Source organism: Elgaria multicarinata, chromosome 7, assembly GCF_023053635.1.
Source record: "Elgaria multicarinata webbii isolate HBS135686 ecotype San Diego chromosome 7, rElgMul1.1.pri, whole genome shotgun sequence".
NCBI classification, from domain to species: domain Eukaryota; kingdom Metazoa; phylum Chordata; class Lepidosauria; order Squamata; family Anguidae; genus Elgaria; species Elgaria multicarinata.
Window position 1 is genome coordinate 63,315,432 of NC_086177.1, and position 19,778 is coordinate 63,335,209.

The following is a 19,778-nucleotide window of genomic DNA, read 5'->3' on the forward strand; positions in this document are numbered from 1 at the left end:
TTCTGCCAAGACTCTCGTTCACGCACTGGTTATCTCTCGGTTGGACTACTGCAACCTTCTTCTCTCTGGCCTTCCTTCGTCTCACATCAGTCCGCTGGTCTCTGTCCACCACTCTGCCGCTAAGATCATCTTCTTGGCCCGCCGCTCTGACCATGTCACTCCACTTCTGAAATCTCTTCATTGGCTTCCAATTCACTCCAGAATCCAATATAAACTTCTCCTGCTGACCTTCAAAGCTCTTCACTGTCTAGCTCCTGCCTATCTCTCCTCTCTCATCTCACACTATCGCCCCGCTCGTGCTCTCCGCTCCTCTGATGCCATGCTTCTCGCCTGCCCAAGGACCTCCACTTCCCTTACTCGGCTTCGTCCTTTTTCTTCTGCTGCCCCTTATGCCTGGAACGCTCTTCCAGAACACTTGAGAACTACAAACTCAATCACTGCTTTTAAAACTCAGCTAAAAACTTTTCTTTTCCCTATAGCCTTCAAATATTGAGTTTGTTCTGACTCTATACTGTTAGCTTCTCCCTACCCGGTGCCTGTTTACACTTCCCTGTGCCTGTTTGCATTCTCCTTCCCTCTTTATTGTTTACTACAACTTATTAGATTGTAAGCCTATGCGGCAGGGTCTTGCTATTTACTGTGTTATCTGTACAGCACCATGTACATTGATGGTGCTATATAAATAAATAAATAATAATAATAATAATAATAATAATAATAATAATAATAATAATAATAATAGCAGAATCCAACAGGGTGCTTACACCCCTGTGAATTCCTTCCCACCCTGACAAGCAGTGGGTCCCACCAATTCTGTTGCACAAGCGGGACCCACTGTTTTCACAAGTAAGATCTAGCACTTCCTAAAGGAAGCCCTGAAACAAGTAGAAATGCTCATTTCGGGAAAGAGACAGATTGGAAGAACTCTGCCAAACTGCCTCCTTCCACAAATGAGCATTTCTGCTTGTCTTGGGCTGCCCCGGAAGCACTAAATTACCATTCAGCAATCGGTGAGTCCCACGTGCACAACAGAATTGGCAGGGCATAAGATAATTGGCATGGGGATAAGAATATTGTTGGATTCTGAGGTCTAGAAAGTACACAGTCCAAACAAACATAGTAATTTTATTATTATTATCATTATTATTATTATTATTTATATAGCACCATTTGAACTTAGTAATGAATCTCTCCACTTCAATGGATGAAGAAGTCAAGGAAACAAGGAAATAGATGTCATAAATGATTATGTGTTGAAGCTTTAGTAGACAATTCTGAGAATCCCCTACTTTAGGTAGTGAGATAGTTACAAGCATGAACCACAGAACGGAGTCCAAAATTGGGAGCACTAAATGCCAACTGTGATAGTTGGAAGCACTGCATGATTGTCAGAATTCTGGATTTCTGGAAATATTGTTCAGTCTTCCTCAATCTGAAATTTTTCATTTGTTTAAATTATTAACAGTAGGATGAAAACTCAAGTTTCCCTTTTCTGGACTACAGTAGCAGAGGCCAAACATAACAACATACCATAATCAAAACTCCATTATGCAGTTAAACATTACTGTACAGCTGGAAAACTACTTGCATCCTTGGTGGGCTTTACTCAATGTTAGTGTGATTATTCTGCAGGGCTGGCTTGTAGAAAAAGCAAAGGCTGCTAATTTCCCTAGATCAGAATAAGCAGTTGGCAGTTGAAAGCCTTGAATGTAAAGCCAGGCTGATGATTCTAATATGGGGTTTAATTAGAGCAGACAAACCGGGAGTTCACATCCCTGATGGTTTTTAATTTGGCACCTTGGGGGTTTCAGTGTTGTTTTTCTCTTCTGTTTTCTTTTGCGCTGTCTCATCTCCAGCACAATACAGCTGTTTTCACAGGGGATGGAATAGCGCTATAGTGACCATGAGGGCAGCCTTCCATGCTTGCCCCAACTCTAATCCTTCTCTTCCTCATCCTTCTGCTCAGTTCAAATAGTCAGACCTCAAAGGCATGTAGGCTAGTCAGCTCCAATTTCTTAACATGCCTCTGGGCCTCTTTCTCTTCTGCCTGTCGCTTTATGTTAACCGTACAGCCCTCTCTGTCTAATGCACAATAATTCACATCTGTAAATTAAATGCAAGTGCTGCTAAAGATGTACTCACTTCAGATATTTTTAAATACATCACACTCTGGGCCAACCTCACATCAGTGGCTATTATATCATCAAGCTTGCAGCAGGAAAAAAAAACCCTCAAAAAACTAGCATCAAATTAGGATGCCAAAGTGAGGTTCCAGTGCGGCTGTACAGTCTGTACTTATTAAAAAAATTCCATATGAGCAGGGTGATCCTATGCATGTATACTCAGAAGTAAGACCCATTCATTTCAATGGGACTTATATCCAGGTAAGTGTACATAGGATTGAAGCCTCAAAAATGCATGCCTACTCAGCCTTATTTCCAAGTAGACCTGCATAGCATTGTACTGCAAATGTCTCATTTAGCTGCATTTTTTACAAAATCAGATAAAAACTGACAGCCAAAATAAAGGACCATTAATCCCAGGAATTGTGGTGGGGCACCTATGTGTGCAGAACATTTGGGGCAAATTCCGAAGTATTTTGAATTTTTTTCAGCCCCGTGTTAAAATAGTAATGCAAAGTGCAAGAATTAGATTAATTGATTTGGAGGATTCTCTCATTGTAGTGCTACCATATAATTCCTGGTATAGACAAAAGGGGATTTACATTCTACTAATACATGTTAATAGGAATGTATCCATATGAATGCTTTATGATACCTGGTTTGAGTGTCATAGGCACTGAAGATCCTCAGCATTCCTGTTCAACATTTTCCTTTCTTTTACGGAACCATCTTTGTCTTTAGTTTGCAAATCGTCTTCAGATCTTGCAAGATTTTTTTAAAAAAACTTCAGACAAATGCTCAGGAATGCAGACTCTTACTCCACCTAGGGGTTCTGGGAACGTTATCTAAAATTGCTGCTGCTGCTGTGCTCCAGCAGACTATAAATATATAAATGTCAGTATGTCCATAATATTTTACCCAAATCCCATTTATTTTTCATTTTCTAATTTATATTCTTTCCTATAATTGCTGATGGCTAAGATATTTTTATGTTAACTTAAGCTGTTCCTCTTTTCTATAGCCTGCTATTATCATCCCGTGCATTTGATGATGCAGCGTGCAATTTTGCTGAGAAGTTACTGTGGCAATAAAAACTAGATTTTAGTATTAGAGAATGGGGATGAGTTAAGTATCAGTACAGAAAATGAACCTGACTTAAAGGAACATATCCAAATAACTAGAAATGGTATAAACTCAAATGCATATTACCCTATTTCTTCGATTCTAAGACGCCATCGATTGTAAGACGCACACTAATTTCAGTATCACCAACAGGAAAAAAGCTTTGATTCTAAGAAATAATAAACACACCCGTGATTCTAAGACGCACCCTGTTTTTAGAGAGGTTTATATGGGGGGAAAAGTGTGTCTTAGAATCGAAGAAATACAGTATGTGATAGTCAAATAAACATTGTAAATCTTAAGAGTCCCTAACAGCCCAATCCTAATCATGTTTATATGAAAATCTAATTGATTTTAAAGATTTTTTACTTTCAAGTAAGTATGTGTAAAGGAACAACATGACTATCCTACCTATGTTCCCTTTTCAAACCTTTGAGGCGTGAGTCTATGGAACTCTCCACCACAGTATTTAAGAAATTTCTGAGACTGACCTCACAGGAGGGATGGTGCATTAACAATAAAACATTTGAGCACTGCTACCTAAATAAATCCACTGTACCTTATAGAAAATACCTTGCTTTTTATGGCACAGGTATGGGATAAATACCACCATGAAGCACAAGTTTATAAGACGAACCATCATTCAAAGTTGATTATACTACCACAGACCCATTCAAGGAACAAAGACATACCAAAATAGTCAGGTTTAACATTAAATCTAATTTAATTACAGTATGTGGACTGAAATAATTAATTTAAAATCACCAAGATAAAATATAATATGCTAAATTAAAATATACAGGTTGTGATATATGATATAATAGATTAAGATATATGGACTAAAATATTTAGAATAGTAAATTAAGATATAAAAATTAAAATATATGGCACATATATAAGCTAGGGAAGATACAACATAAATTGAATTTAAGCTGAGATAATCTTTTCTTTTTTTTCAGCTGCAAATAAAGGCAGATAAATCTGCACATATATGATGAACAAAATTAAGAATTTTAAAAAGGTATTATTTATCTAAAGAAATAAGCTTTACTTTTCAATGTACAATTTTAAAGTTAAAATATGCTTAAAATGCAATCCTATTGATTGAGCTCTTGGTGATCTGAAGCCCCCAAATTCAGAGGCTTCCCAGTCAGTGCAGGACAGGAGAAGCAGTGGAGGCAATCTTCGCCTCCCTGTTCCCCTGCCCTGCAGATTTCGCTAGACCTGCTTTTCAGTCCGTCTAGCAAGGACACTTCAAACAGGAAGGGAAGAAGGCTGCCACAGATAGATCGTATCCTGTCCACTCCGGTCTCCTCCCCTCCCCACCCAGTGGAATACTCCCTTTCTGCCTCTTCCAAGGTCACTTCTCTGACCTCAGTGGTGAGGTTCTTTCTGTGCCGGCTGAAAGGGGTCAGGGGGTTGAATCTCCAACTCCCCTTTCTGAGGTTGGAGCACTGTCCCCCATCTTGGAAGAGCGTATCTGAACAATGCTATGGTCCCTGGGATGCTTGCTCAGGAATCATAGGATTGCTCTCTCTGTTACTGTTCCTAATATGTAAGCGAGATTTCCCCAGCGAAATAAGCTCTCAATATCATTTTCCTCAAACTACGTTCTGCTAACCTTCACCCCAGCAAATCACTCACAACCAAGAACAGATGCTGTACAGTAGTCTTTCTCTACTTTAAGCTCTTTCTGCTGCTTCTGGTTTCTAGGATTTTTCTGATGTGTCAATGACTAATTGCTGAAGTTCTCTTTCTCGTTGGACCTCTGCTTGAGGCCTTCTAGTGTTGGGCTCTGGTGTCTGCTGGAAGCTTCAGCACAACCTTACAGCATAAGTTCCTGCCCTCCTCTGCCATCAACTCTGGTTTTCGGGTCTTATTCCAGCAGGGTTGATACAGACTGGAAGGCTGGCTCCTTTTTCAGCTCTGCAGCCTTCAGGTCTGGTCTCCTTCCAGCTGACAACCAAATAACCCACTGACTGAGCTTTTATTCTCTCCTTGTCCTATTAAGGCTCTCACCTACTGCTCTTCTTTTATTAACTAATCATTAGTTCTAACCACCTATCCAATTTCTTGACCCCTTGATCAATCCATTTCTATTTTATTTTCTGCCTGGTCCCATATGCAAACAAAAGCAGCTTGCCCCACTAGACATTTTCAAATTGTCATCTTGAAGCCTTCCTCCTGTAGCATCTGTAACTAAGGCAGCCATAACAGTCATACCCAATACAGAGCAGCAAAGCCATGTCTTCTGTCCTACTTGGTTCCATTTCAACCTCACTCAGAGTTTACTTCCAGAATATAAACATTACAAATCATAAACAAGATAAACAGATAAAACACTGTGTTTCTTCACAGTGTTTGCTCTCCATGACCACAATCCTTACTCAGAAGAAAATGAGGCATATTTGCTTAGGATTGCAGGCTTAAAAGATTCCACTTAGGGAAATTGTGCTTCCTCATACTAATGCTATAAAAATAATTTAAAAGCATTCTTCTGGGTGGGTTGGGGGAGGCTGTTGTACGTCTTGCATATATATTGGTCAGGTTTGACTGATCAACATATGTATGTTATTAATAATGTACTGTGCTGTTTTGTTTCCACTAGCCACAGGCATCTTACATTTTATTTCTGCCTCCCAAAAGATGTGTCAGCTTTTGATTTCAGAATTACTGCCAACTCCAGACAGGTTCAGAGATTAGAGCCTGGTGGAATCTTGAGGATTGGGCATAGGATCTGGGGCAATCCAGGAGTGATTCAGTAGCAAAACAACAGCAACCATCCGTCGTTGGTCCAACTCTGAAGTTCACTTTTGTTATTTTAGGGTGACCATATGAAAAGGAGGACAGGGCTCCTGTATCTTTAACAGTTGTATTAAAAAGGGAATTTCAGCAGGTATCATTTGTATATATGGAGAACCTGGTGAAATTCCCTCTTCATCACAACAGTTAAAGCTGCAGGTGCCCTGCCCTCTTTTAAATCTGGTCACTCTAGTATAGCTCCTGCACTTTAATTGTTGTGATGAAGAGGGAATTTCACCAGGTTCTCCATATATACAAATGACACCTGCTGAAGTTCCCTTTTTTATGCAACTGATAAAGATACAGGAGCCCTGTCCTCCTTTTCATATGATTACCCTAGTTATTTTACTGGTTGGTTTGTGAAAATTATTTTGCCAGTTAACAGCTTCAGTTCAGATAAGCACTCTTCACCCTTCATTTCATTTTTGTATGTTATCTTGGTGCTAAATATTTGTGTCTTTCCTATGAATTAATATTTAGCTCTCACAAAATGGCTGCCATGGAGAGCTTGCCCATTCACACAAAATGGCTGTCACTGGTCACAAAATTGGAGTGGGGTTTGAGTTCCAAAACACAAAACCACTCTTTTGAATCCACAGTTTTCTCTTTCAAATTATTCACAGTATAAGCAAAACACTTCCTGTTCTCTTCCCCCAGCCCCCAGCAGGATGTCCCCTGCTATCCTCCAGTTTACCTTTTTTTCTGGATAGGTTGGCATGCTTCAAAACGGTCTGCAGCCACTCTGTATTTTTATTTCATTGTCATAAGGGAACCAGAGGCATTTCTGGAAATAAACATGGTGCTGGAGGCCGACACTTCACGTTACAGCATGCCAGCTTCAAAGTTTTTTAAAAAAAACACAATTAAATAATTTTATATGTATTTTTAAGCTGGAGAAACAGGGATCCAGGTGGGCACCAGTGTAGTTATCTTTGGACATATAGATGCTATGAGCACCATGTTGGGGACCCTATGGGTAATGATAGTTAATTGCCCTAGGATACCTAGCAAGCTTATAGATCAGATGAGTTTTACCCGGGGACTATTCCAGAGGTTAGCCAGAAGAGATAAGGAATTATTTTTAAACAAGCAATGCGCAGAAGTGGAAGAAGACAATAGAATAGGAAGGACAAGAGACCTCTTCCAGAAAATTAGAAACATCGGAGGTAAATTCCAGGCAAAAATGGGTATCATCAAAAACAAAGATGGCAAGGACCTAACAGAAACAGAAGAGATCAAGAAAAGGTGGCAAGAATATACGGAAGATCTGTATAGGAAGGATAATAATATTGGGGATAGCTCAGACGGTGTGGTCAGTGAGTTAGAGCCAGACATCCTGAAGAGTGAGGTTGAATGGGCCTTAAGAAGCATTGCTAATAACAAGGCAGCAGGAGATGACGGTATCCCAGCTGAATTGTTTAAAATATTGCAAGATGATGCTGTCAAGGTGATGCATGCCATATGCCAGCAAATTTGGAAAACACAAGAATGGCCATCAGACTGGAAAAAATCAACTTATATCCCCATACCAAAAAAGGGAAACACTAAAGAATGTTCAAACTATCGGACAGTGGCACTTATTTCACATGCCAGTAAGGTAATGCTCAAGATCCTGCAAGGTAGACTCCAGCAATTCATGGAGCGAGAATTGCCAGATGTACAAGCTGGGTTTAGAAAAGGCAGAGGAACTAGAGACCAAATTGCCAATATCCACTGGATAATGGAGAAAGCCAGGGAGTTCCAGAAAAACATCTATTTCTGTTTCATTGACTATTCTAAAGCCTTTGACTGTGTGGATCATAACAAACTGTGGCAAGTTCTTGGTGGTATGGGGATACCAAGTCATCTTGTCTGCCTCCTGAGGAATCTGTATAACGAACAAGTAGCAACGGTAAGAACAGACCACGGAACAACGGACTGGTTTAAGATTGGGAAAGGAGTACGACAGGGTTGTATACTCTCACCTTATCTATTCAACTTGTATGCAGAACGCATCATGCGACGTGCTGGGCTTGACGAATCCAAGGCTGGAGTTAAAATCGCAGGAAGAAACATTAACAATCTCAGATATGCAGATGACACCACTTTGATGGCTGAAAGCGAGGAGGAGCCTTATGACGAAGGTGAAAGAAGAAAGTGTAAAAGCTGGGTTGCAGTTAAACCTCAAAAAAATCAAGATTATGGCAACCAGCTTGATTGATAACTGGCAGTGACAGACTTTGTATTTCTGGGCGCAAAGATTACTGCAGACGCTGACTGCAGCCAGGAAATCAGAAGCCGTTTACTTCTTGGGAGGAGAGCAATGACAAACCTTGATAAAATAGTTAAGAGCAGAGACACCACACTGACAACAAAGGTCCGCATAGTTAAAGCAATGGTATTCCCCGTAGTAACCTATGGCTGCGAGAGCTGGACCATAAGGAAAGCTGAGCGAAGGAAGATAGATGCTTTTGAACTGTGGTGTTGGAGGAAAATTCTGAGAGTGCCGTGGACTGCAAGAAGATCAAACCAGTCCATACTCCAGGAAATAAAGCCAGACTGCTCACTTGAGGGGATGGCATTAAAGGCAAAACTGAAGTACTTTGGCCACATAATGAGAAGACAGGATACCCTGGAGAAGAGGCTGATGCTAGGGAAAGTGGAAGGCAAAAGGAAGAGGGGCCGACCAAGGGCAAGATGGATGGGTGATATTCTGGAGGTGACAGACTTGACCTTGGGGGAGCTAGGGGTGGCAACGGCCGACAGAAAGCTCTGGCGTGGGCTGGTCCATGAAGTCACGAAGAGTCGGAAGCGACTGAACGAATAAACAACAACAACATCCATTTCACAGCTCACCCTTCACTAGCTGAGACTATATTGTGCCTGATGTAGTAACACAATAAGAAATGGGATAAATGCATGCCTATCATTTGAGAGTCCAATTTCCATCATCATCACTTTCAATGAAATATTTTTTCTTCTTTCATTTCTTACATCCTTGTTTAGTATTGCTGAGAAAATGAACTACTGAGACATTAATGCAGATATATAACATTTATTTCTTAAGGGAAAAGTAAAAATCCATAAATCTTGGTTTGTGTTAATCTGATTTATTTATTTATTTATTTATTTATTTATTACATTTTTATACCACCCAATAGCCGAAGCTCTCTGGGCGGTTCACAAAAATTACCAGGTTAATTTATGGTTTATATATGGTTTATATATAAGCGCACATATATGTGCCGCTTATTAAAATATGCACACTGCCATCTAGTGGTTAGTAATGCTATCTTTCTCTAATTTTTATTACCTCATTCTCAAGAAGTGATAAAGAATTCATTATCTCTGGTAGGCACTTGAAAATATGCAAGTTTTCTCCTTTCACATGAAATCCCAAGCTATTTCTGCTTAAATATAGTTTAAACTTTCAATATTTCTCCAGCAAGGTTTGCTGGTGTGTTGTTGTTTTCATTTTGGCAGTTGCACTTTTAAAATCTTTTCCATCAATTTGTTGTGAGCTAAAGTTAGGATGACAGGTTTATACTTTCCTGGATCCCCTTAAACATTGGCAATCTCCCAAATATCTGATCAGGAGACCAATTTTAGTGATCTTACATATTTTTAGCCAAAAACTATTTAAGAAATCTTGACTGGATGCCACCTGGCCCTAATGACTTATTACTTTTAAATTTGTGAATTATTACAACATTTATTTGTTGTCACCTCTGTTAGACACCTCTTCAGCTTTATTCCTTGAAAAGATCAGGCATGGGTAGCTCTCTCTCTCTCTCTCTCTCTCTCTCTCTCTCTCTCTCTCAAACATCTTGGCCTGAAATGAGACTGTTATATTATTAAATTTAGTGTCTGTGTGGGTCATGGCATGGAAGCCCCTTTCTTAGCATTCCTAAGGAAGAAGAAGACATATTAATCTTCTGCAGCGAAGATTGATGTAAAAATTAATTTAGCTTTTCTGCTATTTGCCTGTCTTTCTTGTGTACCCTTTTTATCGTTTTGTCTTTTAATGCTCCTGCAGTTTCTCTGACTGGTTCCCAGCTTCTGAGATATTCAAATAAATGTTTATGGTTTCTGTAGCACTCTCCAGTGTACTCCACACACACAAATAGATGTGTCCTTGAAGCTTTTAGAGTGCTTAATGCATGCAGGCCAGTTCCTTGTCTTGGAGTGTTGTGGGGGGTGTAAAATGTTTATTGAAAGCTCCCTCTGCCACCTGTTTGCCATCCTTTCCATAGTCTTTGTGGTGGTGTAGATACCACATCCCCACACCAAACTGCTACTGAGTGCCACAGAACAGTAGAATGAGGGCGGGAAGAATTCCTCTTCCTCTATTTTGGGTTGGTCTATCATCACCTAACCCAATCTCATTGGCTATGTGGCATTATCACGAAGCCAAATCAGAGTGAGGGTAGGGCTTCCTGCCTGGACTATGATATCTAGTGGACTAAAAAAGGAAAGGGAAAAAATGTGCCCAGTGTTAATGGGAGCACAGTTGCTGTCGCCAGTAAGTGGAGCAAACGTTTCAGCCCCGGTTCACAAGGCCTTCTAAAAAATGCTTAAAAGGGATGTTTTTGCTTCATAACCTGCAAGCAAGGTTGAGCTCAGGGAAGAAGAGGGAAACGTTTTGGTTCAATTCTAATTTCCCCTCTCCATGTTCCACAGTCTGCTAGCACTGCCTTGGCCCCATTGAACCTCCTGCAAAGAGTTAATATAGGAAGTAACTGATATGGGCTTGAAGAGGTTATGCAATAAAATTGAAATAATAGAAAAGGGAATTTTAGATTCTTTTAAGGGACTTTTAAAAAATCCCTCTTGGTATTGCACCTCATCGGTCCAAGCTTAGGGATACTAAGGATGGCACAATATCTAAACTGCTTTATTTTCATAAAGGCCAGGACCCCAAACTCAGCATAGATAAGCAACAGCCGTCATGCCCCCCACACTGCTAGCTACCTGCCACTTTAAGAGCCCTTGTGACATATTAGTAAGTGTGGAAAGGAGGTAAAGCTATGAATGACACCATAGTATGATATCCTAGCAACTAATGGCTTGCTTGGGTCAAAGGAAACCTGGTGCGCCCTTGTGCTGATCTTTCCTAGTAGAAAGGTCCCTGGCAAGGAGAAAGAGCCGTTTCATCAAACTGCTGTGGCTACCGTGCCGAATATGATACAAGGTGCTTTGGGGAGAAAAACAGGATCCCAATAACCATCTAGAAGACCCAAAGGGCAGTGCAGTCCTGAATTACCAGATGTCTTAGAATTTGAGTTTGCTACATGTCAAAGGAGTTTAAATGGATGAGTTCATGGGCTTTAAATGGCAAATGGGGCAGAGGCAATCAGTGCTGGAACAGGACTAGGCAGTGTTTAACTGTCAAGTGAAAAGACTACATTAAGCTCTAAAACTGAATAGCCTCTTTTTGGATTGATTTTATAGAATATCTCTGGCCTTTATTAATTACAACTTCAATAATTGTGCACTGCCTAGAGAGCTTTGGCTGATGGGCAGTATAAAAATGTAATAAATAAATAAATAAATAACACTTTGGCACCTAATCTTCTGTACCTTTCTATATTGTGCGAAAATGCTATTGCTTGGGTGGGAATTATTTTGCATCTCTTTTGTGGGCATTTATCTGATGGTTGTTTTTGCATTATACATAGTGCACCTAGTGGATATTTGGAATGTAATAGAAGCACTGCGGGAAAATTCATTGAACAACTTGGATCCGAACATAGAGCTGAATGTGGCTCGACTTGAAGCTGTACTGTCCACCGTTTTCTACCAACTCAACAAACGCATGCCAACAACCCACCAGATCAATGTAGAGCAATCCATCAGCTTACTGCTCAACTTCTTGCTGGCAGCTTTTGATCCGTAAGTTTGCCTTTAATAACCACTAATGCTGTTGCTATTAACATTACCATAGAAAAGCATTACAGATTGAGTAAAATATTGACCGTAGCCTTATACAACCAAACTTGCATATTTCAGGACTTTCTCAATTGTGAGTATAAGCTTAGAAGTTACATGCACATGTAATCTTATTCTGATAGCCCTTTTTAAAATCAGAAAAGCAACTTGGATTGTAGAAGTGGCAGTCAGACGTGATGCTTAACCCTTTTCCTCCCCACAAATTTCCCACTCTACATTGCTCTTCAAGAAACTTCTCCACAAAGATCCACCTTTGGGGAAACTCAAAATGTAGCAGGGATCTGCTTGGAAGTGATTTGGATCCAGAAAATGACACACACACACACACACGCACACACACACACACACACACGGAACTGACTTTACTTAAAAGACCATAGAGAAATTTTTAGCCACACGTGTGTATAAGCAGACACTTCAAAATACAAAATTATTCCATTATTTGGATGTTATTGCTATTGGAAACATCTGCAGTACTGTTTATTCTGTGGTAGTGGCATGAGGTTAGTGGCTTATTGTTTAGCAGAAACTCTTTTTGCTGCAAGCTTTTGCAGCTGTGAGCAATTTTCACCCTTTTTTCTGTTAATATAGCAAACGGTAAGATTCCAGTGGGGAAATGGCAAGAGAATCCATGCTGTTACCATTGCCTGAAGCCTTGCATTGCAACTCTTGGGTAAAAAAAAAGCAGATGTGAATTTACTTTAATGGGACATCCCTAATGTAGTGTTATAGATGAGTATTCTGTGTAGATACGCAAATTATGGTAATTGAGCACAGGATCCATCTGCATGTTGTTGCCATTCTTAAAAGCATCTGAATAGCCTGAACTTAGAAACTGGATTGACTGGGATCAGCTTTTTGCTTTGACAGGTACAAATTATCCATTACCGGTTTATATTTTAGAGGTGCACCGGCTGGAAATCCACACTATTAAATAATAATTAAAATAAGTTTTGTTCTGCCCCCACTTGCCTGCCCACCCTCTCTTGCCCTCCTCACCAATGCACACTTGATGGACTTCTAGCTCTGAAAGGTACACAATACCAAGACAGATCAACTAGTAAAGCTTAGTCACCATGGTAACAGCTGGGGTGGAGAGGAAGGCAACAGTTCCACATGACAAAGCAGCAGAGGCACCGTGTGGCTCCATCCAACCATCTCTCCTACCCTCTCCAAGGAGAAATTGTCAGAAGGCTGTGAAACTGTGGCCTTCCGGATTTTTGAAAAGGCTGCACAACAGGAGAGAAGCTTGTTATGTATGTTGACCCTGAATTTGTGACTCTAACAAGAACAGGAATGAGACTTAATTGCAAATGCCCAGACATGTGCTTTGGGGCCCTCTGCCAGTAAGTCACTCTACTTCCCACAAAATATAGCTGTGAAAATGAGATCGTTCATAATATACATTTTGTTTCCAGAGTTCAGTATCAGAAGGCTTTAAAATTGAACACAAAACACATGCCACTGAGGAAGAAATGAAAAAGTATTGCTTTTGTACACAATGGGGTGAAATATATGAATACAGCACAGAGTGTGCTCAGTGACTATTCTATATATTTTTGCTAGCTGGGTAGTTGGACAGAAGTGTGGAACTTAGAGCATATCCAAAAAACACAGGTTGTTCAATAATAGCAATTGCTTTAATTTTGCAAACCATACATCAGAAGTCCCAACCGTTTAGACAAAATGCTTGGAATTTGTAATTGGTCTCAGAGATGTATAAACAGAAGTCCTAAATGTGAGATTCAATAGATGTCCCAAACTTCACATTCAACAAACAATAGGGGCAGATGGAATGGATGAAGAGTCCCAGGAGATAAAGGTAGACAGAATGTCTCTTAGTGTTTTTACCAGGCACAGCAAAATATTAAAAGTCAGCCCTGGCTAAGTTAATTGGGATGATGGCAGAAATGTTTCACAGTGAGGACAAGCACCATTGCTCTCACCCCTGAATTGGCTTTCTGACACCAGATCTGATTGGCTATATGAGATTGTGACATCATCATGTTGATTACATCATCCCCAGTTGATCGTGAGCAAATTAGTAGCAGCAGGCAGTTTTACCATTGGGAAGAGTGAGCAGTCCCAATGAGAATGTAAACTGAGTAGCAAAGACATATTCAAATATTTTGTGAAAAGACATGATAGAAATCTTTTAAATATACAAATAGCCCTCATAGTTGAGGCAACTTGTTTGAAATACATTTGGGAATGCTCAAAAACCAAAAACATATTAAAGAACTCTTTATGGTGGTCTTTGGTTTCCTGTCCTTTCCAAAGGCTGTTCCCTGTTCTCTTTAATTTACTGGTGAAGTAATCCCAGGCAGGAGCCACACTATTACTTTATGGAGGTATTCAACTGCACTTCAGGAGCTACACTACTGCTTTATAGTGGTACTGAAGTGCACTGACAACTGGGGCCCATGACACATCTACACCAAGCAGGATATAGCAGTATGAAAGCAGTATGAAAGCTGTATATGGGATGTGTCATGGGCCCCAACAGTTGTCAGTACACTTCAATACTGCTATAAAGCAGTAGTGTGGCTCCTAGCTTTTCTATACCGCTTTCAAAGTGGAATATCCTGCTTGGTGTAGATGAGCCCCCAGTCTTCAAGTTCTCTTCCTTTGTCCTTTACCTCCATTGCCCCTCTTCCTGTCCTCCACTCTTCTCAAAAATATTCACTCTTGTAAGCAGAACAAAATATGCAGAATGGATTCTCATGTAATTAAATTATTTATTTTAACAAAATGTGAGGTTTCCAGTAAAGTCTGGAGTTTTTCTTTTGTGCAGCCTAAATATTGCATACCACTAAGAGGTGCATGTGAAGGCATTTTCTTTGAATCACATTTGGTTTGATTTCCTGGCATGACTCATTGCTCAAATTTTCATCAGCAATCACAGCAATTACAAGTGCAGATAAGCATGTATTTGTTACTCATCATTTGGAAAACCAGACCAAAATATATTCTACATTGTTCTGTAAATAGAACAGTTCAGCATTTCTGTTCTCAAGTCATGCCTTTATTTATATTTTTATTTATTTACAAAGGAACATTTTTGCTATGAAAGTTTTGCTTTTGCAAGCCCAGAAATGGTTGCCACACTCACCCTTCTTTGCTGCTATTCACAACATCTTTGCAGCGTGGATTAGCCACTGGATTGGTGCCGTTAAAAAGAAAACACCTCCTTCCTGTGTTGATTGCATGCATGATCCACTCGCAGTGAAATAACTGAGCTTGATTCCAAATAGTTTTGCCAGAATATATTACTAGAATGAAAAAGTATAACAGCAACTTACTATGGATCAGAATGCATTCTTGCAAAGAAAGTATAAAAAGCTGCCATGTTTCTATAGGTCTGCTTTTTCTTAAAATAACAGCATAATTAAACAAAATATACATAAAAGCAAAACAGCATATACTCCATTTGTTATTAAAAAAATCTTCTGCCCATACAGAGAATAATGCAGTTTGGTTTGAAAAAGATTATCTAGATAAGGTTTTGTTAAAATTGGGAGTTCAAGGTTTTGACTTTGATAAGAATTTTTAAAAACATGCAGATGGTTCCCATCCCATTCTATGGATTCTGTTTCATGATGGTCATTAGCTAATTTAATACAAATTAGTACTACTAACATTTGAAGGCAGGATGGAGTTCCATGTGGCCTCAGGTTCTCTGTTAATGTTTCATATGGGTTAGAGACAGCAGAGCAAAGGGTAGTTACCTACTTCTTCTCACTTTTGAGAAGGGAATGAAAATTACAAGAGGATGCTTGGAACTTCATCCTATCTATTTCTTAAGTCCTTCTGATGTACTCATGACATCCATGTACAATTCATTAGGAACAAAGAAGTGCTGTCCTTTGCTCAAATAATAAGAATATGTTTTCTGCAAATATTTTATGATTGTTCAAGTCATTGTAGCCACATCATGAAAGGTGAGGCTGTTGAGTAGTCTTCTACCCATCTGAATATGGGCAGATGGAGGTTAAAGCTACCATTAATCACTATTCATGACAACATTGGCTATGTAGTACCTCCAGTATCAGTGGCAATATGTCTCTCGGAATACCAGTTGCTGGGAACGCAAGTAGGAGGGTGCTAATGCCCTCATGTCCTGCTTGTGGGCATCCCAGAGGTCTCTGGTTGGCTACTGTGCGAACAGAATGCTGTACTATATAGGCCTTTGGTCTAATCTAGCATGACTCTTACACTTTTATGTGATTGTTGACTGTATAACCACAACTGTATGGCTGTCAGATGGCACTGTTGCATCTTTGGGTGTTTGTAGATTACTCTGGAGACTCATTGAATAAGATGTAAATCAGATTTCCCCCCTCCCTCTCTACAAGTAATGTAGTTGATTTCTTCATTTATTTTGTGTCTGTTAAGATTTATTTTTCTTTTATAGTTTCACATCAAAGATCCCTGAACTGAACATCTTTATTTGCAGCTGCTACAAGACAAAATACTTGGTCTTAAGCAGCAGTGTTTTACTCATGAAAATGTTGAACTATTAATAGAGAGGAGCCTCGTTGTACAACAGAGCTGCTTTGATAATTGCCAGACCTTAGGGGCATCTCAATGCCATGGTCCCCATTTATTTCATCCAGTTGTAAGCCATGTCAATATATATTTTCATGGGGAAATTGAATTTACACCGAGTCTTGATACAGATGTATGAATATAAATTACTAAGATGAAATGCAGTGTCTATACCTATCAAATCAAACTGCAACATTAAACAAACATGGAAAATATTCCTTTCATACCTTCTCTTCTCAGACGTATGCAACTATGGAAAAAGGCAGCTTTGGGATGTAAGGAATGAAGCTTATTTATCTGCTGTTCACAGTATTTGATAAAAGTGTTATTAATCTTATTGTAGGTACTATTGGTGTGTGGGTGGGTGGGTGTGACACACACATTTTAAAATATATTTTTTTCCTTTGGCTTCAAACAATGGTCATTTCTATTTGCCACGTAATAACATTTTCATAAAAAATGTTAGTACTATAAATACCTTGATCTGTAAAGATGAGGGGGTAAAAGATGTCGCTATAAAAGCCAGTGCAAAATATTGTCCCATATTGCTACTGGTATAAAGTAAATGAAGCTGGGGGAGCTGGAACTCTTTCCTTCCATTCTGCAACTTGCTGAGCTTAAGGGTCTAATTGCATGTTACATGTAAACATGGTTTACAGTGATCGACCCCATTAAAAAAAAGAAGAAGGAAAAGTAGTGTATGTGCGGGGATGTGATTTGGAGTGGGGAAAGGGCAGGGGAATTATTTTCTCACCTACAGTAGTTTGTCTATTTGTTGTTTCAACCATCATGATCATATCAACTTTACAAATGCATAGGTAAGCACACAAAAAGTTTACAATACAAAGAAGTAAAATTCAAAAAGATACTAAAAAGGTTTTCATTAAAAGGTGCCTACAAATATGTAAAAGTTAGTTTTAATACAGAATTAAAATAAGAGACACTAAGAATTTACATTAAAAGGTCCATAAATGTATAAAAGTTAATATTACTGATACATTAGAACTTCATCCTTAGCTTCTCTACTCTAGTTCACCCTCCCAGATGCCTTTACTCCAGATATGTGTTTGTTTTGTAAATACATACTTTAAAGTGCAATCAGGGAATTGTATGACTTTTTTTCTATCTAAATTTTGAAAGGGTTGTGCCCTCAAAGGCCCTTAGTGAAAACTCCTATAGTTTGGGGAAACTCTTAGCAGGTTCTATGGGTTGGGTTGGGTGGGAGAGCAGGCATTCTTCCACTGACTTACTTGTGTTTAAAAGTATGTTACAGCAGGGGTGCCCATTCACAAAATGGCTGCCATTGTGAGCCTGGCCAATCACAAAGCACCCATTTCCCAGGAGGCAAACACAAAATCACTCTTTTGAAGCCACAGTTTTCTGCTCCAACACCCATTTCACAGAAGACTGACTAATAAGGTTCAGAGACAAGTAACTTTGCCAAGAAACTGAGTAGATCACTTCCTAGCACATCTGGCCAACAGGATTCCTGCACTGGATCTGAAACCTTCCGCAGAAGGATCCCTTCCAACTCAATACTTAGAATTCTATAGATATTTTAGGGGGGCTGATGTGTTGTTGTTGTTTTAAAAAAAATCTTTTGTAGTTGCAAAGGTTTTAAGAATGTTTATACTATTATTATTCAAAAACAGTGCAAAACATAGCCTTACTGATGTGTTTTTTCTTACTGTGTAGAGAAGGACATGGAAAAATTTCTGTGTTTGCTGTCAAAATGGCCTTGGCAACACTTTGTGGTGGAAAGATCATGGATAAATTAAGATGTAAGTCTTTTTGCACCCTTTTATGTATTTTATTAATGATTGCTGTCAATAGGAAATAAAACCTGCATTTGATTTTGATAATAGCAAACAGAATCAAAATCAGCAGGCACCTACTTGCAGAAGCCCATTCATGGTTTGTACAGTGCCTCAAGAGAAAATTCTCATTGTTGTTGATATCTGCCTATCTGGAGGCCGAACTGTGTGATTTCTTTACAGAGTTCTGGTATGAAAAAGATCCTCTTCTGGGCTCTCAAATGCATTGAGTGCCCAGCACAAAGCATAATTTATCATTTTTTCCTCACTTGTTTTTTAATAATATTGCAGAACAGGAATGTGAAAATGGAACACGTTTTGGCCCAAAGTGTTCTGCCCTAACAAAGGTGTAGCTCCCTTTTGTTTTGCAGGGTTAAAGGCCCAAACATTGACTGAACCCATGTAGCTGTGCATAAGATTGAGAGAGTAGAAATATCCTTCTGCTAATGCAATGTAGCACCACTTCATTGGCAACTAGATCCTACTCCAAGAAGAGCTAATGTTTTCACGATACTGAAAGCATGTTCCCATTTTGCTTCTGTTTTTTTGTTCGTTTTGCACATTTAAAAGTTTTATAGGAGTGCTCTTTCTCTAAGTAAGAAGGCAAAAGGAGGAAAGCAGTTAGCAAAACCTTTGGGAAATATACAGATTTAATAGATAGATTAGTCAAGTAAAGCCTCTTGTAGCCACAGTTATAAGCAATATTTATTATAATAACCAGATTCACAAATGCAAACAAATAGCCCAGGAGAGGAACAAACACAACTTAAATGTCAGATGTACAATCATCCTACATAATGCATGAAGCATTTTTCCACAAAAATAACAATTATATATAAATACTAGTTCCCAGATCTACATTTGAAGCAGAAAGTTGCTCCAGGGCAAGAAGTTCACATTTTGTGCCTTGGATCCATTTTGTCAGGCTAAATTACTATCTTCTGATTTATAACTAGAAAAGAATGACAGCCCAGAAAACTACCGAGCATCGGGTTAGGTTAGCACAGAATCTTAAAGTTGTCTTCCATTTGCATTCTTTTTGTCTGTGATGGGTTGGACTACAATGAAAGGTACATTCAATGTAAAAGTTTTTATAGAAAAATAAAATAAAAATGCAGTTGGACAGATGTTGCTCCGTTAGAAAAAGAATCCAAATGGAACAGTAGAATATTACCTTTATTAGGACTTACTAAATATCACAGACTAGTGAGCTGGGTAGCTTTTACATTCCCCAGAATTCTTCTTAAAGTTGGATGTTAAAGAATAGAAGGTGGGGTGGGGAACTAAAATATATTCCAGGGTATGCAGCAAAAAGCCAAGAGTGAAAGAACTATGCAGAGTGATACTGCAGTCCTATTCATGTCTACTCAGAAGTAAGTCTCACTGACTTCAATGGGACATACGCCTAGTAAGTGAGCATAGGATTGAACCCTTTATTAGG

At 39.1% G+C, this 19,778-nt stretch overlaps 1 protein-coding gene across 7 annotated transcripts in view; it reads left to right on the forward strand.

The window, feature by feature from the left end:
* Positions 1 to 19,778, forward strand: part of DTNA (dystrobrevin alpha) — a 232,960-nt gene that overhangs the window by 146,113 nt on the left and 67,069 nt on the right. For all 7 annotated transcript variants that reach the window (XM_063130691.1, XM_063130692.1, XM_063130689.1 and 4 more), the window contains 2 exons: positions 11,705 to 11,918; positions 18,219 to 18,304. In XM_063130691.1, the coding sequence (XP_062986761.1) occupies positions 11,705 to 11,918; positions 18,219 to 18,304 (300 nt within the window). The remainder of the gene's footprint in view (positions 1 to 11,704; positions 11,919 to 18,218; positions 18,305 to 19,778) is intronic.